This window comes from Macrobrachium nipponense, chromosome 8 (genome assembly GCF_015104395.2).
Source record: "Macrobrachium nipponense isolate FS-2020 chromosome 8, ASM1510439v2, whole genome shotgun sequence".
Taxonomy (NCBI): domain Eukaryota; kingdom Metazoa; phylum Arthropoda; class Malacostraca; order Decapoda; family Palaemonidae; genus Macrobrachium; species Macrobrachium nipponense.
This window is the reverse complement of record NC_087203.1, coordinates 31,338,316-31,363,278: the sequence shown is the minus strand read 5'-3', so window position 1 is coordinate 31,363,278 and position 24,963 is coordinate 31,338,316. Positions and strand designations below refer to the sequence as shown.

At 51.5% G+C, this 24,963-nt stretch overlaps 1 protein-coding gene across 1 annotated transcript in view; it reads left to right on the top strand.

Moving 5' to 3' along the window:
- The first annotated feature begins 947 nt into the window (after positions 1–947).
- Positions 948–24,963, top strand: part of LOC135222636 (nucleolar pre-ribosomal-associated protein 1-like) — a 307,212-nt gene continuing 283,196 nt past the window's right edge. Inside the window, exon 1 of the mRNA XM_064260767.1 lies at positions 948–1,103. Within this exon, the coding sequence (XP_064116837.1) occupies positions 1,052–1,103 (52 nt within the window). The 5' untranslated portion in view covers positions 948–1,051. The remainder of the gene's footprint in view (positions 1,104–24,963) is intronic.

Below are 24,963 nucleotides of genomic sequence, written 5' to 3'. Positions count from 1 at the left end.
CGTAATTATTAGACTTGGCTTTGATACATTATTTATACTTCCATGAGATATAAAGTTAAAAATAATATGTAAATATATTATTCGTCATGACTTAAAATCATATCGGATTTACCGAATATGTAGATTTTCCATTATAATTTCAGTCATGCCACCATATTTTCTGTTTAGTGATTCCATATGTTTTCACGTTATATCAACCCTGCAGCACATTCATGGAAAGAATCTAATAAGATGCTAATGGATTACGACTAGCACATGGAGAGTTGTCAAGAAAATGTTAAAATTAAGGCAAGAAATACAAATTAAGTGATGGGAGATTCTAGGCTTAGCTGAACAACGTCGAAGAGTTGTAATAGAAATCCCCCTAGATAATACAAGTAAAAGAATATATGAAAGTAGTAAATATAAATTTAAGTAAAATTGAAGCAGTTAAAGACAGACAGTTAAGAGAGATAATGAACAACTGGGACAGAAAAACATGGTAGAAAGAAATTAATGAAAAGTCAACGTTAAGATCTACAGGAAATATAAAGAAAACATAAGAGCAAAAATCTGGTATGACAACACTGAAAAAACAATGCTGATCATTAGGGCCAGACTAGGTACACTAGGATTAAATGATAGAAATAAGATAAAAGGGGAAGATACAAAATGTGTTGTGAGGAAAAAAAATGAAAATCTAGAACATTTCTTACTTTACTGTCCACCATACAATAAGATTAGAAATAGATATAAAGTTTTGTGCAGCAACCATATCAGGAAAATAAAGAGGAATTGGTAGCTAATACACTCCTATTGGTAGTTCTACTGGGGTAAGAAGTGGAAAATTGGATAGAATTTCTAAAAGTAATGTGGTATTTCAGAAGAAGAAACTCAAACAAACACAAACAAAGGAAGAATACAACAAGCAAGGGAGCCGTTACAGACTACAGAGGGATATACCGCTTACTACTACTACTACTGTAAATTGTAACAAACGTGAAACGTGTTTCTCAAAACATCTTTCTTTTCGTGTTAATGTGAAGAAAAGCGTTGAAGAATTGCTTTCAAAATGAAGATGAAAGAATTGATGACCGACCTTTGGAGTAATACTCCCGTAGAAGGTAGGTTTATCATGGAATTACTGAAGTACCTAGATGTTACTAGGTAAGTACAAGCGAGTCCCCAGGTCTCCCTAACCCCATGGCCTCCACCTCGGTTGTTTCCCCTAGTTTTGGGAGCTGTAGGATCTGTCCGCGGATATGTAAATACATATCCGGGGACGATCGATTTTCGCTGGAAAAAATAGCTGAGAATGACGATTTTGGCCCTTTTTTGTAATTGACCCAGTAAAATTAAAGCCTGAAAAACGTCAAACGGTAAAGGGGGGGATCCATTGGGAAACCGGGGTTTTTGGGTGGGGGGGAAGCGGCGTAGGACTTTCGCGGCGCACGTAACTCAATTCCCGGTTTTGAGACCCAGACCTTTGACCCTTAATACAAAAGTTTGACCCCTTACTCTGCATTCAAGGTTGATGTAGGCTAGGCTAGCCTAGGACTCTTTACATTGCCGAAGTTTTGAAAGACTATCCTACATGTAAAACGTCTAGCCTAGGCTACCACTAACCGACATTAAATTTGAAGCCTAGACCCCACAGTAAGGCCGTGGCGGAACAGCGTTTCGCTCCTTATCCGCTTTTTTAAAGATTCTTGGCAAGCCCGACATGTTCTGGCAAGAGGCTATGTAACGTTTATTGATCTTACTCTAGGGTAAACAACATGGACTGGCCCAACTCACCGACGGTCACGGCTGGCCACCCTTCGAAAAAGTACTCGGGTTGATTACAGTTTAGTTGTCCGGGCCGTGTAACACCATTTTGCCCGGTCTTTAATCACTCCGCCAAGATAAGTAGTTCTCACAGACATCCCGAAGCCGACCCAAACCGAACCCACGGTACCGACCCAAACCGAACCCGAACATGCAACAACATGAAAGCCAAAACAAACGGCAGCCATCCTGTTGGTATTAGTCCGCCTATTCCCTTCGATATTTAAACCCTTGCCCAACTAATCTTAAGGAGCTCCACTTTATTTTACATTATTCGATATTTTTTAATTATTCGATATTTTTACCCTTGCCCTGTAGGAGCTCCACTTTTGTTTTACATTATTCGATATTTTTACCCTTGCCCAACTAATCTGTATGAGCTCCACTTTTTTTTTTTTTTTACATTGATCAAAATTTTTAGCCTTGCCCACCTAATCTGTAGGAGATACATTTTTTTTTTTTTTGCATTCTTTGATATTTTTATCCTTGGCCAACTAATATGTAGGACCTTCATATTTTTTACATTCTTCGATATTTATTTTCCGTCTACTTGGCCCTTAATCCGTCCGCCAAGATAACTACTAGTACCTGGAACGGACCTTGCCTGACCATGCCCGACCTTTCGCCCTCAGTCTGTTCCTGCTTCTCAGCTTGTACAGTGCTACGATCATAATTACCATGTCTTCTTCTGTAGATAATTTTTTGTGTCCCTCACATGTGGATTGCGCTGCCGCCGTTCCCGTCACTCTGGAAGACATTTACATTTTGTGTCGCGATGAACGATCGCTCATTATTTATCTAATGAAAACAGGCCTACTGGGTGATTTTAGTGGCTTGTGTAAGGACTGTAATGAAGGCACCGTCGGACTTTTGAAAAAAGGGGAAAGTTTTCAATCATCTCGGAAAACAACCGTCCCGCCAAGAAAGAAAAAAAATCCTGTACCCCGAAGATTTGAACGACTCCGATTTTCTTTATTAAGTTCTATATTGCAATACACCCCCTGAACACCTGAATAAGCCCTGGTCACTTACCAGCCCGAACCATCATTTATTAAAAATTTACCAAATCTTTGGTTAAAATAAACAATCAGTGTTGCCAATCTCCTGGCAAACACCCTCGTTACCTAGTTACCAGCCCACCGCTGATAGCCCTGCCTCACGGGCCGGTCACACCTGCCCTCTCACGTCAATCACTTATCGTTCGCGGTGGAGTACAGATGTATCCACAGCGAACTCCTTTTTGGTCTTGCCCGGCCTTCATTTGCACCTTTGATTTGATTGATTTTGGTGACGAATTACGCATCCCTTTGGATTACGGTTGGATCGCTCTTAATACCTTGTCATCAGACATTGATTCTGCAAAGGAAGAAACAACACAAGCTACGACAACGACTACTGCATTCTCGGCCACGACATCACAGAAAACGACGAGCGGAAGTTCAACAACGTATCGTCTTTGCCAACAATGCAAGAAAAGGATGAGTACCCTATGACACGATAGTCATTCCTTATGCGTAAATTGTAGGCCTGTTCAATATAATGTAAAGACCAGATGTTTGGAATGTCAGGAGTGGTCTTTGGACCAGATGTTAGGGTATCTCAAACGTAGGAAAGGTCTCGTATTAAGAAGTAAGTGTAGGCAGGAAGAGACTAACGTAGATCAAGATAAAGACTTAGAGACAGTGCTCTTTAAGAGACTTGAGAGTAGGCTGACATCGAGTATGACATCTCTGTTACCGATTTTATGTCAAGATTAAGTGAGGATAGATCGAGCAATAGGGATACTGAAATTACTAATCGTTCTTTTCCAGCTCCCCTGCCTGTTCCAGAACCAGCCCTAACCGGTGCTGGGGGTTATGGGGATCTGCAAGCCCACAGGGCAGGATCCGCCGTCCCCCCTGGCGCAGAGCAGGCAGTGTTGGCAGCAGATTCCCCTTCCCTCGGTGTGTAAGTTCTCAGGATGATGAAAAAATTAGGTCAGATACAGACGAGTAGGGATAATAGGCTACATAGTGTTTAGCTTAGGAAGAGAAGTGCAGGCTTCTTCGGGTCGGTTTTCTATTAAAAGAAGTAGTTTATAGAGGCACAGTGTCCTTAGAGCATCTTTAGGCTTTTTCCTGCTTAGAGTTCCTTGCATCCGAAGCTTTTAGGCCATGGTTGGTCTTTCAGATATGCTCCTTCGTCTTTAAGGTTACTTTCCTCTACTTATACGATACGATAATTGTTAATATCAACTAATTCTCCGTTCAATGCATATTGACTTACGATATTCAGTATGGAGAGAAATCGAATAAAATTAACTACGGTTAGCCTAGTGTTCACGATGATATATCGTATGCATATTCAGTAGCCTAGCCTAGCCTAAAGTATTAGCTGTACAACATATCGGTAGTTATTTTTATATTGGCTAACGCTGTAGGCTCAAGGCATTCTGACTTCGGATAATTCAGTACAGGTGTAATTGAAAACAAACGAGAATCCGATCTGAGGATATTTAATATGAATGTAATCGAACAGAATGAAGATCGGATTCTGTCCGACTAAAGCATTATAATTCTATTATATGTATCATCATATTAGCGTAGTATAAACACTAACTCGGCAGTCATTCACGCTGGAATCGGCGGATGACGAATACGGGTTTGCGTCGCCGTATCCATCTCATTCTCTCCTGATTGCCTAAAATGACTAACGTAACAACACTCTCACTTATGCCAAGTTTGTACAAACGTCTTGAAGAAGACGTGTGTTCAACTATGTTGACATTTAACATAGTCAATGAGGTATCTATCTTGGGGCGTATAATCAGATATCAGATATAAGGAATTCGTATGTATGACGTCTTCATACGTTTAACCGACTATTGCCGTCAGTAATTACATTGCGCTTATGTCAATTACAGTTACAAATTATTACCAGTCGTATTATCAAATTACAATGACAACTGAAATTAATATTAGGCCTAATAAAGTTAATTTAATTACCTTTAAATATTATTTTATTACTTTTCAATTAAATTACAATTACACTAGCTTGTCGTCAAACAGCACTATTGTAAGGAGGTGTGGCTTAGACAGACAAGGATGCCGGCTAGTCTGTTTTTTTTTTTTTTCCTTGGCTCCAGATTCAACCATATCACTTGGTCTCGGCTAATGTTTTTGTCCCTAGTTAGCATATTAATGAATATCTGGATACTTAACTTATGGAACGAAGTCATACTGTTCGTCTTACGATGTAATTTAAGACCAAAATTTGACTGATACGTCTCATTGGAAACTAGTTTTTCCCTCGGGTTAGATGGCGTTAAATTTAGGATTCCGTTCGTTTTTCACTCGTTTTCATAGGTATTACGAACCTTACACTTTATATACTTTATTAATCCTTTGTCTGTGTAAAAAACAACAGTAATGAGCTCTTTCATGCTATTAGTTTCTTTTACCACGGCTGCGTTTGAATTCATACAAAAGCTCGGGACTTCTGTCCAGGTTGCTGATGCACGTAATTTTGCCTTATTAGCTTCAGCTGCATTTATAACATGAATACAGTAATTACCGTCGCACGCGGATGAATACAATAACGGATGTTGCTATCGGATTCGATTACTGTCACACGCTGATCAATACAATAAAGTGATGTTGTTATAGGAGTCGATCGCATTAACAACAAGTTCTCGTTCGGTTGTTCATAGCTGTACGGAGTTATACGAGTATATTATCGTTAAGATAATACCCTTTTAACTTAGAAGAGGGTGCAATTTACGGAGGTGGAGATGTTAGACGATTGTAATCTCTCTCTCTCTCTCTCTCTCTCTCTCTCTCTCTCTCTCTCTCTCCTCTCTCTCTCTCCCCTGATTTTTATATTCTCTTTATCCTAGACGATTGTATTTCTCTCTCTCTCTCTCATCTCTCTCTCTCTCTCTCTCTTCTCTCTCTCTCTCCCCTTTCTCTCTCTCTCTCTTTACTTTTTCTGATTTCATATTCTCTCATCCTATTTTCCACGCTCTCCTAACACTGGACTCATTGTGCAACAGAGGTTTTTCTTCCTGTCACACGTTTTCAAACTTTGTCAATTTCCCTTCAGCGCTGACTGACCTCATAGGTCCCAATACTCGGCCTTTGGCCTAAATTCTATTTTTAAACCCAACAATCTTGCTGTCTGAGTTATTGTTAGAGTAGGGAGCGAATATTAGGAATATGTATAAGGTATTCATGATATGATATATCACGAGAGGATTTTAAGTATTAGGACAGATAGGAAAGAACATGTCTGGGTCTATCTGAGGGTATTCTTCCAAGTGCCAACCAGGCAGAGTACAGACAGGCAGGTACAACACTACAAGAGAGGACATCACTACGATCGACGACGCCGTCGCAGACGCACCGATGGACATGGTTGTCTCCTCCGTACGTGAGAGGCCTAAGGCCACATGGAGGTCTTCAGTTTCCCCTCCATACATGAGAGGCCGAGAGCCACATGGGAGGTCTTCAGATTCCCTCCATACATGAGAGGCCGAGAGCCACATGGGAGGTCTTCAGATTCCCTCCATACATGAGAGGCCGAGAGCCACATGGGAGGTCTTCAGTTTTTCCTCTACTCAGGTGAGGCACATAGCCAGCTGAGAGGAAACAGGTTTGTATCCCTCCCGCACTCAATGAGTTTTGACCTTAGGGTAGAGGTGCAGGGAGTTTTTCCCTCCACATATGGGAGGCTTAGAAGGCCACACATGGGAGATTAGTTTGGAGAGTGACAAATGAACTTGAGACTGACCCGCGTACTCAATTATATTGATGACAACTGGTACAGTGGAGGGCCGAGTAGATTTTGATTCCCCACTCCAAATTAATGTTGTTAATCGGGCTTTGTTCCGACACGGCATACAAACCTTCGGTCCTTTTACAATAGGAAGGTACTAGCGGCAGCTGGATAGGTCGTAAGCTTTCGAACAAGGGGTTCGGTAGTTAACTGCTTGTCCGACAGGCGCGCTGCGGCTGCGACTGGGAGGTAAACAAACCACTTTTGCTTTCGGCCTCACAGCGAGTGGACGTGTGTGTTCGACGCTCTCCTGCCGCATCTCGTCGTTTGCTTTCTTGAGTATATGGTTGTGTTTGTGTATGAAAGAATTCATTGTAAGTACAATCATTTCTCTCTTTTCATATTATTTGAAGTGTTATTGATTAATGATGGAATCTCCTCGCCTCGCTACCCCACGGAGACTATGCCCGGGTACCGAAGGGCGTAAATGCGGGAAGTTCCGCTCTTTCCCGGAGATAGACCCTCATATTTTGTGTGCTCGGTGTCGGGGGCGCGAATGCACCCGAGCCGAGCCATGTGATGTTTGCAATATTGGTCGGAGGCGCAGTGGACTTTGTATGAGGGCAGGAAGAAGCGAAGGCCTGCAAAGGAGTCGTCGGAAAGCTCTCCCGCGACTCCTTTGGTGACGGACACTTCGTCTTCTTTCCTGCCGCCCGCTCAACTTCCACGTATCGCGCCTTCCCCTTCGGGGGGGGTCTAGGTCCTTCTCCTCTCCTGACTTGTCGAGTGTGGAGGAGGGCGCTAGATACCCTGACGTCGAGTTGTACTCTGGGTCCTCTATCCGTTCGTCTTCGCGCGAACGGGTAGAGGATCCCCCTAATCACCCGACTTTTGCCTCCTCAGGTGCGGTTGCCGCGAAGGATGACCTCGGACAGGTGTGGGCATCGTTGGGGCTGCAGGGCGTGCCGAGTGTCCAGGGGCTGCTCTACCATCTCGCTGGCTCCGTGGCGGTCACCCATGCTACGGTCACGACCACCACCACGACCCTTACAACACCCGGCTACGCTTCACCTCCTCACCTGGTGTACACCCCGCACGCGGTCTCTGTGACACCCACTACATCGGTGCAGGGGCCAGTCGCCGTACCTCGGGGGAGTGTGATGCCGCCACCTGGGTTTGCCGTGCTGCCGCGACCGGACTTCGTGTGCCCGAAGAGCTCGCCCCTGGACCTCCCACCGGTACCTAGGATGTCTGTGCCGCTGGTCCGCCCATCTGGACCGCCTACACAGTCTGCCGTACCTGCCGTACCCTGCCCAGCTGCTGTCCACGGACGTGACGTTGACCACTGCTGCCGTTCCTGTACCTGCTCCTGCTGTCTCTTCTGCCGTTCCTGTGATGCCTGCACCTGCTGATGTTGTTCCTGTTCCTGGCGCCGCTGCTCCGCCCATGCTGATCTGTTCGGACAGGTGCGTCCGGGCCCTGTTGCTTCGGCAACAGCAGCCCCGGCTCCGCTCTGGATGACAGATCTGACGTCGGTCCTGAGGAGGTTGACGAAGAAGAAGAAGAAGAGGAGGAAGGTGTTGTCGTCGTCTTCATCGTCTTCTTCGTCGTCGTCGTCGTCTGCCGCCTCTTCCCCTTCTTCTTCTAAGGCTCCCCCGCCGAAGAAGAAGAAGGTCGCCTCCCCCCCCCTAAGAAGTCTCCTTCGGGAACTTCTAAGGGCCCGTCTCGCTCTGGTGAGACGGGGGGTTCTTCCGCTGGTCACCCTGCTCCTTCGGGGGCAGGACCCGTCTCTTCTTCCGCAAGGAAGAAGACTACGGGGACCAGAGGAGTGCCGGCTAACACCGGCACTTCTCACCTGCTGTCAGTGGTTCGGCCACAGCAGCAGGGTCCGTCTCGGCCTCTCGTTCCGCGAGAGGTACCGAGTGTACGGTCGCCTAACAGCGGCCGTACAGCCAAGAACCAGACCTCTGAGTCCGCTCAGCGTCAGGTTCACGGCACGGAGCGGAAGACTGGTGACAGCCGCTCACGCGACTCTCACCAGACCAGCTCTCGCTCTCGCGCGCAGCAGCTGGCTACCCGGGTGGCGGACGTGACGGTCCATGACCGGCCACGGGCTGAGGCTGGGAAGAGGTCCCCCCCCGTTCGCCGGCAACAGCCACGGCTGGTACCAGCGAACTGACGCACCGTGAGGATACGCACCGATCTCACCGTGACAGTGGAGCTCGCCGGTCGCCTGACGTCACTCTCACAGAGAGCGATCGGGTACGGTCGGACCAGCACCAGCTCCTCTGACACACGAGACCGGGGCCGCTGTTCTCGGTCCAGCCGTTCTCCACAGCGAGACGGCTCGACTAGGTCTGCAGCTCGATCGCCACCGTGGGTTGGCGATCGCCTGCAGTCTTCCAAGCCCGCTGGTTCTGCCAGCGAGCGAGCTGAGCGTCAGGTCTGCCTCTCCATACCTCAACCTCCTCGGGTTACACCGGGAGGGGCGAGGTATTTGAGGGAGTGATCGTGAGGGGTGCGCCCCTCAGGATTCCCACCACGTCGTCGTACGTACCAGGCACGGTTCTCGGGCCAGCCAGGTCGTACGCACAGGTGGTTGGAGAGACCGAGAGGGGTCTGTCGCTGTTCCTCCCCTTGAGGGAGGAGGGTCTCGGGAGATGCTCCTGTTTGAGGGACTGGACGGTCCGACTCCGCAGGACGCAGTCACTCCTGAGATCCAGAGGAACTTTGCCGAGGTTATTGCGCTGATTCGTCAGCACAACGACCTCGCGGAAGGATCGCCGCTCCCACCATCCGAGCCCACGTCCCGGCTCGAGTCGTTCTGGGGCCCGAAGAGGGAACCCAGACCGACGGTGGGTTTGCCGCGTTCTGAGCTTGCGGACTCAGTGCTGGACCAGGTTGAATCGCTTGTCTCCGGACAAGACGGTTCGCTCAAGTCTGGCAGGTCGAGCAAGCTGCTTCCACCTCCTCTGCTGCGACAGCGGCGTTTTTACGTGCCATCTGAAGACCCGATGCCGCCCAAAACAGGTGAACCCGAGTTAGCCATGGCTGACTCCGGGTGTGTCTCTGCAGCAGCTCCTGTCCGAGAACCTGTGGTTCTCGCAGCAAGAGGCACTCGGCCTGGAATCTACCGCCATGGCAGCTTTCCAGGCGTCTCCTGGCTAGATCTGTGGTCCCTCACAGTATCTAAGGTCGCAGCCAACTCCGGGGGAATTTCTCCCGAAGATGACTCGGCCTTCAGGAGACTTTGCCAGTCTGGAGGAAGAGCCATCTCCTTCCTTGCCCACCAGACGGTGAACCTGTGGGCCAACCTGGTTCTCCGACGAAGGGACGCTGTCCTTACTCGGGTTTCCAGGGCGGCCGCGGGCGTGAAGCGGCGTTGGGACTTCGCAACGGACCTTTACGGAGTTCCACGTCTCTCTTCCCAGGAGAGATGGTGGACGCTGCGGTGGACAGACGGCGCACTGACGACAGTGACCGTCTGGTTCACCAGGCAGTCTCGAAGGCTTCTGGGCAGCCTCGGACTGCGGCCAAGTCTAAGAGCTCGGCTAGCGCTTCTCGGTGGCTAAGACGGTAGCTGCGTCGAAGCCCTGGGGAAAGACTCGTCTTCTTCGACTTCTACCAAGGGGAGCCGTAACCAGCCCTCCTCCCAGCCCTCCTCCTCCCGTGGAGGCTCTGGGAAGAAGTCGAAGAAAGGGGGGAAACGCTAGGACGGCGTTCCCCCTCACCTGCTGCCGGAGTGGGGGGGTGGGGGGGTGCCTGGCCAGCCATTGGGCAACTTGGCAGCGCTACGGCGCCGAGACCTGGATTGTAGATGTCCTTCGGAGGGATATCTATTACCCTTCGAATCTCGGCCACCCCTCACCTCCAACCCGGTCCAACAGCAGTCGTACGTTCCAGGGTCATCGAAGGACGTAGCATTGAGACAGGAGATCAAGACCATGCTGAGCAAGAGAGCTGTAGAAATCGTCACGGATCAGTCACCGGGCTTTTACAGTCGACTCTTCCTGGTGGAAAAGTCTACGGGAGGCTGCGCCCGGTGATAGATCTCTCTCCCCTGAACCGGTTTTGTTCGCCAGACCCGGTTCACGATGGAGACGGCACGCTCAGTGCTCGACTCCATCAGGGAGAACGATTTCATGCTTTCAGTGGACTTGAAGGATGCGTATTTCCAAATACCCATTCATCAGTCCTCCAGAAAGTACCTCCGCTTCATCCTCGACGGGACGGTGTACCAGGGCACTTTGCTTCGGTCTCTCAACCGCCCCACGGGTGTTCACGCGAGTGTTCACTCTGGTGTCTGCTTGGGCCCATTCGCACGGGATACGTCTGATGAGGTATCTCGACGATTGGTTAGTCCTGGCGAGCTCCCGCTCGCAGTTGCTACAGGACAGGGATCGACTGCTCGAGTTCTGTCGCGATCTGGGGATCGTTGTGAACTTCGAAAAGTCCGATCTCGAGCCCAAGCAGAGGATGAAGTACCTGGGTATGCTGATCGACACGGTAGCAGGGCGAGTCTTCCCCGCAGACTCGCGGATCAGCAGATTCAGGGAGGCAGCCAACCAGTTCCTGTCTCGGCAGGAACAGGTAGCTCAGCGATGGCAAGTCGTATCGGACCACCTGTCGTCACGCGAAGAATTAGTCCCTCACGGGCGTCTTCACCTGCGGTCTCTTCAGTGGAGACTAAAGGAGAGTTGGTCGCAGGCGACGGATCCACCAAGCTTTCCAGTGTCACTGACACAGGAGGTGAGGCAGGACCTAGCCTGGTGGCTGGACGACAGGAACCTCTTAAGAGGAGTGCCTTCTGCGCACTCCACCCCCGGACATGCAGCTGTTCTCAGACGCATCGACCGAGGGATGGGGCGCACACCTGGAGGAGTTGCTGACTTCAGGAGTGTGGGACGAGAACGACAAGCACCTTCACATCAATGTACTGGAACTCAAGGCAGCGTTCCTCGCTCTCCAAGAGTTCAGGACCGCTTGATGGGACACTCAGTGGTGTTGATGTGCGACAACACCACGGTGGTGGCCTACGCTCAACAAACAGGGGGGCCTAGTGGCTCTCCCGTTGTACCAGTTGACTCGGCAGGTGCACGAGTGGGCCGAGGCACACTCAATAGAGCTGTCGGCACGCTACATTCCAGGGAAGAGGAATGTAGTAGCAGACACGCTCAGCCGTCTGGGATCAGGTGATAGGGACCGAATGGTCTCTACACCAGGACGTGGCGGAAAGGCTCTTCGACCTGTGGGGGCGACCCAGTCGTGGATCTGTTCGCCACCCGGCACAACAGGAAGCTCCAGGTGTTCTTCTCGGCCGTGCCGGACCCATGGGCAGCTGCAGAGGACGCTCTTCAACACCCGTGGGACAACCTCTTCGTCTATGCCTTTTCCCCCGTTCAGCCTGATTCGCAAGGTGATCAGTCGAGCACTGGTCACCCCGAATCTCAGGATGATCCTGGTGGCTCCCAAATGGCCACAGGCCATTTGGTATCCGGACCTGCTGGCTCTTCTCGCAGGAGAACCGAGAGAGATTCCCCTTGGCACAACCTTCTCGCACCAGCCACACGTCGAGCGGGTACCACCGAGCAGTCCAGTCCCTACGTCTTCACGGCTGGCTGTTATCCACCATCTCTTGCGAACGAGAGGCTTTTCTCGTAGCGCAGCAACAGAGATGGCTGGAAACGTCCGTCAGTCCTCTGCAGCTGTGTACCAGGGGAAGTGGGCCGTCTTCTGTGGTTGGTGTCGTAGACGGGGTCTATCTCCTCTCAGCCAGCCCTCTTTCAGCAGGTAGCGGATTTCCTCGTTTTTTTCTTCGCCGAGAGAAGCTCCTCTCAGTCCCCCACAGTCAAAGGATACAGAGCCGCCTTGGCGCTCGTCCTGAAACTGAGGGGATTGGACATCTCGAACTCGTTCGAGATCTCCCTGCTTATGAGGAGCTTCGAAAGGTCTTGCCCACCCAGGGAACTCAGGCCCCCTGCGTGGGATGTGACTCTCGTACTTAGGAGTCTGACTCGAACGCCGTTCGAGCCACTCCGAGAGTCGTCAGACAGGGATCTGACCCTCAAGACCCTCTTCTTGCTGGCCCTGGCATCGGCGAAGAGAGTAGGGGAACTTCATGGTCTTTCCTATGATGTACGACACTCCAGGGGGATGGGGATCCGTGACGCTCGATTTCGTCCCGAACTTCGTTGCGAAGACTCAGAAACCGTCGATCCCTGACGACAGGTTTCGAGTCATTCACGATTCCCTCCCTATTGGACTTCACCGATAATGATGCGGATGAGATGCTGCTTTGTCCTGTGAGGGCGCTACGGCGCTATCTGAAGAGAACTCGACACCTCAGGCCTGAGTGTCGACGCCTCTTCGTTAGCACCGGGGTCACCAAGAAAGAAGTATCCAAGAACACTCTTTCATTCTGGCTGCGTGAGGTCATCAGGAGGGCGTATGAAGCTGATGGTAGTGACGACATCCGTACGTCCCGTCCGAGAGCTCACGAAGTCAGAAGTATTGGCCCCTCGTTGGCGTTTCGTAAGAACTTCTCCGTGGCGCAGGTCCTGAAGGCAGGGGTGGGTCTGGTCTAACCAGACTACCTTTACTTAAGTCCTTCTACTTTCGGGATATTGCCCACAGGTCCTTGGATACCTTTTCCTTGGGACCCGTGGTGGCTGCTCAACAAGTTGTGTAGCTACCCAGACCCTCGCAGGCTGAAACAGCATCGAGTCCTGGTGTGACTGTGTGGATGGATGTGTGAATGAGTGAGTGACTGGCTCCCTCTTCCCGTCTTTTCCTCCTACCTGTGGGCAGAGGGCCACAAACGGTCGTCACTACGCTGGATGAGGACGAGATGCAGGTGAGCTATATGACAGAGCCCCATCCTATCCCTTTCACTAGGGATAGGAGCAGAATATCCACCACTTCCTTCTACAAGGGGGGGAAGTGGATGCCTACAAGAGTCAAACCCATGACTTTATATTTGCTCCTGTACAGGAACAAGTTCTTACATTGCTGGTACGAAGAGATACGCTTGCCTCTCTCTTAGTACTCGGTCCAGAGGTCTGACCATTGATCCTGCGGTGCACACCCCGATCAATCGGACAGAGGCTTGGATCCCTCATCGCTCTTACGACCAGGGAGGCTTCCAAGGTTGGGCGAACACCAGTCTGTTCACAAAAGACTCAGATTCCTCCCACCAAGAAGTGAGTCTTCCTATTGTAAAAGGACCGAAGGTTTGTATGCCGTGTCGGAACAAATGACAATTTGTCCAAAATTGCATTTTTCCTAACTATACAAACCTGAGGTCCTTTTACACATAGCCCCACCTCATGCCACCCCTCACTCTGCAGTTTTTGCTTGGGCCAAAAGCAAAAGTGATTTGTTTACCTCCCAGTCGCGCGCCGTTGCGAGGCCTGTCGGACAAGCAGTTAACTACCGAACCCCTTGTTCGAAAGCTTACGACCTATCCAGCTGCCGCTAGTACCTTCCTATTGTAAAAGGACCTCAGGTTTGTATAGTTAGGAAAAATGCAATTTTGGACAAATTGTCATATTCAGGTGTTCAGGGGGTGTATTGCAATATGAAGTTGTTCCGATACGTAATACAAACCATCGGTCCTTTAACAATAGGAAGTAGCTAGCGGCAGCTGGAACGGTCGTAAGCTTCGAACAAGGGGAGAACGGTAGTTAACTGCTTGTCCGACAGTCGCGCGCCGCGCGACTGGGAGGTAAACAAATCACTTTTGCTTTCGGCCGCGGGTGTGAAGGACGTGTTCGTCATCGCTCTCTGCCCGCTTCATCGTCGTATGCTTTGTTTATATTGTGTTTTCTACTAATGGTTTGTTTGACTTGAAAATGAAACTGTAAGTACACTGTTTTCATTTTCATTACTTAATTATGAACCAACATGGAGTTATCGCCGTAGATGCGGCGATTTCCTCTCTTTTCATGAATTGAACCCTTGAATTATGTCTCGGTGCTGAGGGCGGGCTGCAGCATCGCGCCGAGTCATGTATTTTGGGCGAAAGTGTGTAATTGAAAAATGTAAGTACTCTTTTCATTATATTTTTGCCCTGTGCGTTCGTTACCGAGAGTGTGATTGCGCTCGGCACGAGCCTTTTAATTTTGTATAATAGAATGCAATGAAGTGGATTCGCAATTGCAATATTCTTTTCATTTTCATTTATTTATTTGCATGAAATTTAATTTGGATCAATTTTCGTTCTTACCCGGGAATTGATCCTTACGATTTTTTTTTTTTTTTATGTGAAAATGAAATCGCAAGTGCAGTATTCTGTTTCATTTTCATATATATTTTATGATAGCATCATATTATTGGATCAAGTTTCCGTTCTTACCCGGGAATTGATCTTTTCCCCTTTAAGTTCTATGAAGTGAATCGCAAGGGCAGTATTCTGTTTCATTTTCATATTACTTTTCACTGCTGTGCGGGGTAGGGAAGCGCAAGGTCTGCCATGGAAGTCGTCGGAAAGCTCTCCCGCGACTCCCTTGGTATCCGATTCTTCGTCTTCCTTCCTGCCCCCGCTCAGCTTCTTCGCTGTATTTTTGTATTTGGGGTCTTCCTTGCGTTCGGGGTGGGGCATGTCTTCCCCCCGTGCGTGAGGGAACCCCTCTTACTAATCTATCTATGTTACCGCAGGTGCTACATCCGTGGGAGACGACCTTGGACAGGTATGGACCACCGCGGAGGCAGGGCGTGCCTAGCATCCACGGGCTGCTGCAGCGTCTAGCGAGGTCTGGGGCGGTCTCCACTACTTCCACGGCCCGACTTATGCTGCTCCCCCCCCTCCTGGTCTACACTCCCCATGCTGTGTCGATGACGCCGTCTGCCGCTACTAGGGCCGCAGCCGTACCGAGGTGGGGTTGCCGCCGCCGCCTGTTTTCTTCGTGTTGCCTGCCCCAGACTTCCGCTGTTCCAGCAGCTCGCCCCTGGACCGGCCGCCAGGACCCAGGTTCCGCTGGCTGCCGATGATTCTACGAGGCGATCGCTGGGGGCCTGCCGTACCTGCCGCTGATGTGATTCCGCTGTTGGCTTGGCTGTCCCTTCTGGGTCTACCGCTGCCGCTGTTCCTGCCGCTCCTGAGCTGGTTGCTGTTCCTGTCCGCTCCTGGTTCCTGTGCCTGTCCATGCTGGTCCTGCCCACGGTGTGTCTTCCCCAGTCCCAGGTCCTTCCGGACAGGTGCAGTCGGGTCCGTGTTGCTTCGGCAATAGCCCCAGCTCCGGCCTGGATGGAGGACTGACGACTGTCCTGCGTGAGCTGACGAGGAAGAGGAGAAAGAGGAAGCTGTCATCTTCGTCTTCATCGTCTGTGCTGCCTCTTCCACTTCGACTTCTAAGGCCCATAAGCCGAAGAAGAAGAAGGTTCTGCCTTCCCCCCTAAGAAGTCTCCTTCGGGAACTTCTAAGGGCCCGTCCCACCCCGGTGGGACGGGGGTCCTTCTGCTGGTCCTCCTGCTCCTTCGGGAGCGGGGCCCGTCTCCCCTTCCGTAAGGAAGAGATAGACGGGGACCAGAGTAGTATCGGTTAGCTCTGGTACTTCCTCGCCTGGTGCTAGCGGCGATGCCGCTACGCCAGGTTCCGGCTCGGTCTCTCGTTCGCGAGAGATCCCGAGTGTACGTTCTCCCTCGGGAGACCGTGCAGCCAAGTTTCGGCGCCCAGAGTTCGCTCGGCGCCAAGACGCGGCACGGAGCAGAAGGCTGGTGAGAGACGCTCAGGTGACTCTTGCCAGGCCAGCGGCCGCTCTTGCAGCGACCAGCTGGTAACCCGGGTTTTCCCCCCTAAGAAGGCTCCTTCGGGACCTTCTAAGGGCCCGTCTCGCTCCGGCGATTCGGGGAGCTCTTCTGCTGGTCCTCCTGCTCCCTCGGGAACAGGGCCCGTCTTTTCTTCTACCAAGGAGAAGAAGACGGGGACCAGAGGAGTACTGGCACTTCCTCGCCTGGTTCTAGCGGTTCTGCCGCTAAACCAGGATCCGCCTCGGCTTCTCGTTAGCGAGAAGTACCGAGTGGACGGCTCTCCCGCGGGAGACCGTCCAGCCAAAGTCTTGACACTCGAGCTCGCTCGCGCCAAGACCGAAGCGCGGAGCAGAAGACTGGCGAGTGTCGTGCAGACGACTTTCGCTAGGCCAGTGGACGCTCTCGCAGCGACCAGCTGGCTGCTCGGGTTGACGTGACGGTCGCTGACCAGCCACGGTTTGAGGCGAGGAAGGGGTCCCCGCGGTCGTCGGTACCAGCCACGGCTGGTACCAGCGGCTCGACGCGCCGAGAGGACGCTCGCCGGTCTCACCGCGACAACGAGCCTATTAGGTCACCTGACGCCGCTCCCATCGGGACCGGGCGGAGACGGTAACCAGCAACAGCTCGCCTGACGCTAGAGACACGTCGACGTTCTCAGCCGAGCCTCTCGCCCCAGGCGAGCGGCAAGGCTAGGCCTGCTGCTCGATCGCCACTGCGGGTGGACGATCAGCAGCAGCCCTCCAAGCACGCTGGTCCTGCCAGCGAGCTAGGGGGAGCGTCAGGTCTGCCTCTCCTGTACCTTCAACCTCCTCGGGCTACACCGGGAGGAGCGAGGTACCTATGAGTGATCGCGAGAGGTGCGCCGCTCGCGATCCCGCTATGACGCCGTATGGACCAGGCACGGTTCTAGGACCGACCAGGACATACGCGCAAGTAGCTGGAGGCGACGTCAGGGGTCTGCCGCTGTTCCTCCTTCTGAAGGAGGAGTTATCTCGGGATCTGTTCTTGTTGGAGGGACTGGACGGTCCTACTCCCGCAAGACACGGTTACTCCCGAGATACAGAGGAATTTGCAGAAGTCATTAAGCTGATTCGTCGCATAATGACCTTGCGGAAGGATTGCCGCTCCCACCAGCAGAGCCACGTCTCTGCTCGAGTCGTTTTGGGGCCCGAGAGGGAATCCAAACCGACGGTGGGTCTGCCGCGATCGGAACTTGCCGATTCTGTCTCGAACCAGAGTCTCTCGTCTCCGGACAAGAAGGCTCTCTCAGTTTCTGGCCGGTCGATCAAGCTACTTCCACCTCCTCTACTGCGACAGCGGCGTTTCTACGTGTCTTCGGACACCGTATTTCAATACTCCTTCGGTCCTCCTGAGAGGTTTCGACCTCGACGAGGACTGGAATGAGTCGGAGGACGGTATCGGCTCTCTCCGTCAGGTGTCGATCAGCCCCACCCACCCAGACGACGTTCACAGTGGCGGCAGACCCTTACCTACAGTGAGAGTTCGTAACCCTCCGCGGGAAAACGTTTCGTCTCCTGACGATACGTTTTTCCCAGACTCTGAGAGGCCATCGCCGCAAGGCGATGGCTGTTCCTACTCTTCTCCAACTGCTAGTTCCACTGGGAAGGCGAGCGAGTATCCAATTCCTCCCCCATTCCCTCTCTCCTTACGGTTACGAGGGAAAGGGGAGGGATCCTACAGAGATTTCTCTGTAGATCCCACGTTCGGGACTGCGCTACCGGGGGGTGGGGACCTTCGGGTCCTACCTGACGTAAGCCCCGGTCGTTGAGGAGGAATCCTGCCCCATTCTCGATTTCTATGGGAATCGATGAGGACCACCAGCCGATATCGTTTGACGAATTTCGGTGGGGGTTTCGCAGACTGCTTAGAATTCTACGGAATTTCTAACGCATTCAGTGTTCGAGTTTTACGATCTCCAAACACTTACGCAGACCACGGTCCAAAGTGAGCGAGACGAGAATCCCCGATATACACGATAATCGGGAACCTCGCCTATTGCTCGAATTCCTGGAATTTCTAGCATTGGGAAGAAGACTGCTGCTGAAGAAACTATCTCACAGTAGGCGACCAACCTGGACTAGAGAAGATCGGACGAGAATATCCAGTTTGGCTTGAACTATCGTCTTAGTATTCTGTTCACCATTGAAGCTTTCCTTCGAGGAAGACTTCTCCTTCACTCTCTTTGATAGAGATCGAAGGTGGTCGATCTCCAATCCTTATTTTGTTTCTTGAAGGAAAGAATTTAGGATGGAGATCGTTGTTCAAAGAAATCCTACAAATATACTACGTATATTAAACCTCGCGACATGATTCTACTAAGCAGTTGAATTGTCCGAGGGGTAGGCGCATATCCTAGTTAATCTACGGATTGCGACTTATAAGAGAAGTATTCTAATTGAACTGCAACTCGGGGTTGCCTGCAACCTCCCAGGAGTTTTCAGTTTCAATTTTATATACTTATGGTTTTGTCACGACAACACCATTTCAACTTTTATTTGTTCCGATACGTAATACAAACCCTCGGTCCTTTAACAATAGGAAGTAGCTAGCGGCAGCTGGAACGGTCGTAAGCTTCGAACAAGGGAGAACGGTAGTTAACTGCTTGTCCCGATCGTGCGCGCGGCCGCGCGCACCCGAGAGGTGAAGAATCACTTTTGCTTTCGGCCGCGGGTGTGAAGGACGTTTGTTCGTCATCTCTGCCCGCTCCATCGTCGTATGCTTTGTTTTATATTGTGTTTTCTACTAATGGTTTGGTTTGACTTGAAAATGAAACTGTAAGTACACTGTTTTCATTTTCATTACTTAATTATGAATCAACAGGAGCTATCGCCGTAGAGACGGCGATTTCCGCTCTTTTCATGAATTGAACCCTTGAATTATGTCTCGGTGCCTGAAGGCGGGCGCACTCGCGCCGAGTCATGTATTTTGGGCGAAAGTGTGTAATTGAAAGATGTAAGTACTCTTTTTCATTATATTTTTGCCCTGTGTTCGTTGCCGAGAGCTTGATTGCGCTCGGCAAGAGCCTCTTATTTTGTATGAATAGAATGCAATGAAAGTGGATTCGCAATGCAGTTTTCTTTTCATTTTCATTTATTAATTGCATCAAATTTAATTTTGGATCAATTTCCGCTCTTACCCGGGAATTAATCCTTACGATTTATTGCTGTGAAAGTGAAAATAGCATTTTCATATATATTTATGATAGCATCATATTATTATGGATCAAGTTTCCGCTCTTACCGGAATTGATTTTCCCCCCTCTTTAAGTTCTATGAATTGAATCGCAAGTGCAGTATTCTGTTTTCATTTTCATATTACTTTTCACTGCTGTGCGGGGGTAGGGGAAGCGAAGGTCTGCCAGGAAGTCGTCGGAAAGCTCTCCCGCGACTCCCTTGGTATCCGATTCTTCGTCTTCTTTCCTGCCCCCCCCTCCCCGCTCAGCTTCCTCGTATTTTGTTTTTGGGGTCTTCCTTCCGTTCGGGGTGGGGCATGTCTCCCCCCGTGCGTGAGGGAACCCCTCTTACTAATCTGTCTGTGCTACCGCAGGTGCTACAGCCGTGGGAGACGACCTTGGACAGGTATGGACCACTGCCGGCTGCAGGGCGTGCCTAGCATCCACGATCTGCTGAAGAGTCTAGCGAGGTCTGGGGCGGTGACCTTGGAGTGGTCTCCACTACAACCTTCACGGCCGATTATGCTGCTTCCCCCGCTGGTCTACACTCCCCATGCTGTGTCGGTGACGCCGTCTGCCGCTTCTAGGGCCGGTCCGCCGCAGTACCGAGGGTAGGGGTTATGCCAGCCGCCGCCTGTGTTTTCTTCGTGTTGCCTGCCCCAGACTTCCGCTGTTCCAGCAGCTCGCCCCTGGACCGGCCGCCAGTACCACGCTGGCTGCCGATGATTCTACGAGGCGATGGCTGGGCCTGCCGTACCTGTCGCTGATGTGGTTCCCGCTACTGGCTTGGCTGTCCCTTCTGTGTTTACCGCTGCCGCTGTTCCTGCCGCCCCTGAGCTGGTTGCTGTTCCTGTCGCTCCTGGTTCCTGCGCCTGTCCATGCTGGTCCTGCCCATGGTGTGTCTTCCCCAGTCCCAGGTCCTTCCGGACAGGTGCAGTCGGGCCGTGTTGCTTCGGCAATAGGCCCGACTCCGGCCTGGATGGAGGACCTGACGACTGTCCTGCGTGAGCTGACGAAGAAGAGGAAGGTGTCATCTTCGTCTTCGTCTGTTGCTGCCTCTTCCCCTTCGACTTCTAAAGCCCATAAGCCGAAAGAAGAAGAAGGCTGCCTCCCCCCCCTAAGTAAGAAGTCTCCTTCGGGAACTTCTAAGGGCCCGTCCCACCTCGGTGGGACGGGGGGTCCTTCTGCTGGTCCTCCTGCTCCTTCGGGAGCGGGGCCCGTCTCCCCTTCCGTAAGGAAGAGATAGACGGGGACCAGAGGAGTATCGTTAGCTCTGGTACTTCCTCGCCTGGTGCTAGCGGCGATGCCGCTACGCCAGGTTCCGGCTCGGTCTCTCGTTCGCGGGAGATCCCGAGTGTACGCTCTCCCTCGGGAGACCGTGCAGCCAAAGTTTCGGCGCCAAGACCACGGCACGGAGCAGAAGGCTGGCGAGAACCGCTCAGGTGACTCTCGCCAGGCCAGCGGCCGCTCTCGCAGCGACCAGCTGGTAACCGGGTTTTTGTTATTCCCCCTAAGAAAGACTCCTTCGGGAACTTCGAAGGGCTCGTCACATTCCGGTGTGACGGGGGGGTCTTCTGCTGGTCCTCCTGTTCCTTCGGGAACGGGGCCCGTCTCCCCTTCTGAGAAGAAGAAGACGGGGACCAAGGGTGTGCTGGCTACCGCTGGTACACCCTCGCCTGGTCTTGGCAGCTCTGCTGCTAAGCCAGGTACCGGCTCGGTTTCTCGTCCGCGAGAAGTTCCGAGTGTACGATCTCCTTCGGGTGACCGTGCAGCCAAAGTTTAAGACGCCTGAGTTCGCTCAGCGTCATGACCGAGGCACGGAGCAGAAGACTGTCGAGAGCCGCTCAGGTGACTCTCGCCAGGCCAGCGGCCGCTCTCGCAGCGACCAGCCGGTACCATCGGGTGGACGTGACGGTCTCTGACCGGCCACGGGTTGAGGCTGGGAGAGGTCCCCCAGGTCCCCTCGACCGACTCGGTACCAGCCTCGGCTGGTACCAGCGTTTGACGTGCCGCGAGGACGCTCACCGGTCTCACGGCGAAAGCGAGCTCTGCAGGTCACCTGACCGCCGCTCCCACAGGGACCGGGCGGATACGTGACCAGCAGCAGCTCGTCTGACGCACGGGAACCGGGACCGGGTCGACGTGCTCAGTCGAGCCGCTCGCCACAGGTGAGCGGCACGGCCAGGATCCTGCAGATCGATCCCCACCGCGGGTTGGTGATCGGCTGCAGCCCCCCACGTACGCCTGTCCTCAGCGCCGAGCGTCAGCGGGGGGGGAGCAGTCAGGTTCTGTCTCTCCACTACCTTCAACTTCCTCGGGCTACACGGGAAGCCCAGCGAGGTAGTCGGAGTGATCGTGGAGGTGCGCCGCTCCACGATCCCGCACGAACGCCACATCGTGCCACGTATGGTCTTAGGACCAACCAGGACGTACGCAAGTGATTGGAGGCGACCGTCAGGGGGAGAGGGGGTGGGTGCGTCAGTTTCTGTCTCTCCGATACCTTCAACTTCCTCGGCATACGCCAGGAAGAGCGAGGTATATAGGCCAGTGATCGTGAGGACCATTGCCGCCGCTCACGATCGTCACGACGCCGCACGTGCCAGGTTGGTCTTAGGACCAACCAGGACGTAACGCGCAAGTGATTGGAGGCAACCGTCAGGGATCTGTTGCTGGTCCTTCTTCTGAAGGAGGAGGGTCCTGGGTAGCTGCTCTTGTTGGAGGGACTGGACGGTCCTACTCCTCAAGACGCTGTAACTTCCGGAGATTCAGAGTAACTTTACCCAGGTTATTGCACTGATTCGTCAGCACAACGATGGGGGAGGAAGGATCGCCGCTCCCACCAGCAGAGCCCTGTCTCTGCTCGAGTCGTTTTGGGGCCCGAGAGGGAACCCAAACCGACGGTGGGTATGCCGCGATTGGAGCTTGCCGATTCTGTCTTGAACCAGAGTCTCTCGTCTCCGGACAAGAAGGCTCTCTCAGTTCTGGCCTGGTCGATCAAGCTACTTCCACCTCCTCTACTGCGACAGCGGCGTTTCTACGTGTCTTCGGACACCGTATTTAAATAACTCCTTCGGTCCTCCTGAGAGGTTTCGACCTCGACGAGGACTGGAATGAGTCGGAGGACGGTATCCGGCTCTCTCCTGTCAGGTGTCGATCAGCCCCACCAAGACGACGTTCACAGTGGCGGCAGACCCTTACCTACAGTGAGAGTTCGTAACCCTCCTCGGGAAAACGTTTTCTCCTGACGATACGTTTTCCCAGACTCTGAGAGGCCATCGCCGCAAGGCGATGGCTGCTCCTACTCTTCTCCAACTGCTAGTTCCACTGGGAAGGCGAGCGAGTATCCAATTCCTCCCCCATTCCCTCTCTCATTACGGCTACGAGAGAAAGGGGAAGGATCCTACAGAGATTTCTCTGTAGGATCCCACTTGTTGGGGACTGCGCTACCAGGGGGAGGGGGGCCTTCGGGTCCTACCTGACGTAAGCCCCGTAGTTGAGGAGGGATCCTGCCCCCATTCTCGATTTCTACTGGGAATTGGGAGGACCACCAGCCGATATCGTTTGACGAATACGGTGGGGGTTTTCGCAGACTGCTTAGAATTCTACGGAATTTCTAGCGCATTCAGTGTTAGAGTTTCTTACGATCTCCAAACACATAGGCGAGACCACGGTCCAAAGTGAGCGAGACGAGAATCCCCGATATGTTACACGATAATCGGAACCTCGCCTATGCTCGAATTCCTGGAATTTCTAGCATTAGGAAGAAGACTGCTGCTGAAAGAAGACTATCTCACAGTAGGCGACCAACCTGGAATAGAGAAGAACGGACGGGAATATCCAGTTTTGGCTGGAACTATCGTCTTAGTATTCTGTTCACCATTGAAGCTTTCCTTCGAGGAAGACTTCTCCTTCACTCTCTTTAATAGAGAACGAAGGTGGTCGATCTCCAATCCTTATTTTTGTTTTCTTGAAGGAAAGAATTTAGGATGGAGATCGTTGTTCAGAATCCTACAAATATACTACGTATATTAACCTCGCGAACTGATTCTGCTAAGCAGTTGAATGGTCCGAGGGGTAGGCGCATATCCTGGTTATTCTACGGATTGCGACTTAGACGAAAGTATTCTAATTGAACTGCAACCCGGGTTGCCTGCAACCTCCCAGGAGTTTCCAGTTTCAATTTTATATACTTATGGTGTTGTCACAACAACACCATTTAAGCTTTTATATTTACCGAAATTCGTTTCGCTTAAATATAATTGCTCGAGCATATCTTTTTATGCTCGGTGGTTCTAGCCGAACGCATTCCTTCGTGGAAAGGATTACTTGGCAACTCAGGATGACGAGTCAGCGACAGCTACTGCGTATTGAATTGCCCGCGGCATTTCAGTATCAGCTGCCGCTTTGAGATAGACGGTTGTTTATGTCTTTCTCACCTGCTTTGATTGAATAACAACCGTATCTCTGCCCAACAATCACGACTTAAGTCTCTGATTAACGGGGATTCTCGCATACATGAATGACCATCTACTGCTGAGAAAACGCTAGTATTCATCGTCTTCGGTATTGCGAGAATTTTAAACAGAGATATCTATTCGACTCTCATCTTTCTGTTACCGCACGGTAACAGAATTCTGTAATAGTCTCTTGCTGCATCGTATCCCGATAATGCGAATGATTTTGCGGAATCTGAGTTTGTCCTCAAAATATCTTGTATTCGGAGGTGTACAATTGTTCATTGTTTCACCCCGGCTTAGCAGATGTATTGAAAGACATCGCCTACTCCCACACCTGCCAGCTCTACTTCCAAACGTTCAGCCCATGAGAAGCAGTTCTTCAAGCGGCTCTCCCCTGTGTTTCATTACTGAAGAACGCCCCGCTTTCTTTTATTGCACAACGGACAGCAATGAAATGGCGGTTAGCGTTTTCAGTCATTTGTAAGCACAGGTTTAGAATCTTGAGATTCCTTCTCTCGATTCAGCTGGAAGACGTAGGTTGCATTCATTGCCTACCTTCGTCTTCAACGTCACATAGTGTTGTTTCTCCTTAAGCTGAGATTCAACGTCTATGAGATTTTCTTGCCATCAGGGACCTCGGTCTTTTGAAGGCAATTGACTTTCGCCTTTTGAGCTTATGCATTAAGAGAATCATCGCCGCGCCGTCCAGCATCGGTGACTAACAAATATTTTATTTGTTTGGTCTCTCAGCATAACTCTTAAATCGAAGGTCACGTGACTTACCCGGATGCTTGGACAACTTGCCTCTACTGATTCCGAACCAGTCAGTCGGCAGCTGTCAGAGCGCCCGAGTCAGTTACGAACTATGCTGTGGACTTAGTTCGGTTGTTCCAGAGCAATCATTACTTCGTCTTAATAGCTTGTCAGTATGAGTACTGTACATAACCAAAGTCGAGAAGAGGGATAGGTCATACGACTATTCCCTTCTTTTCGTCTTAGGTAACTGCA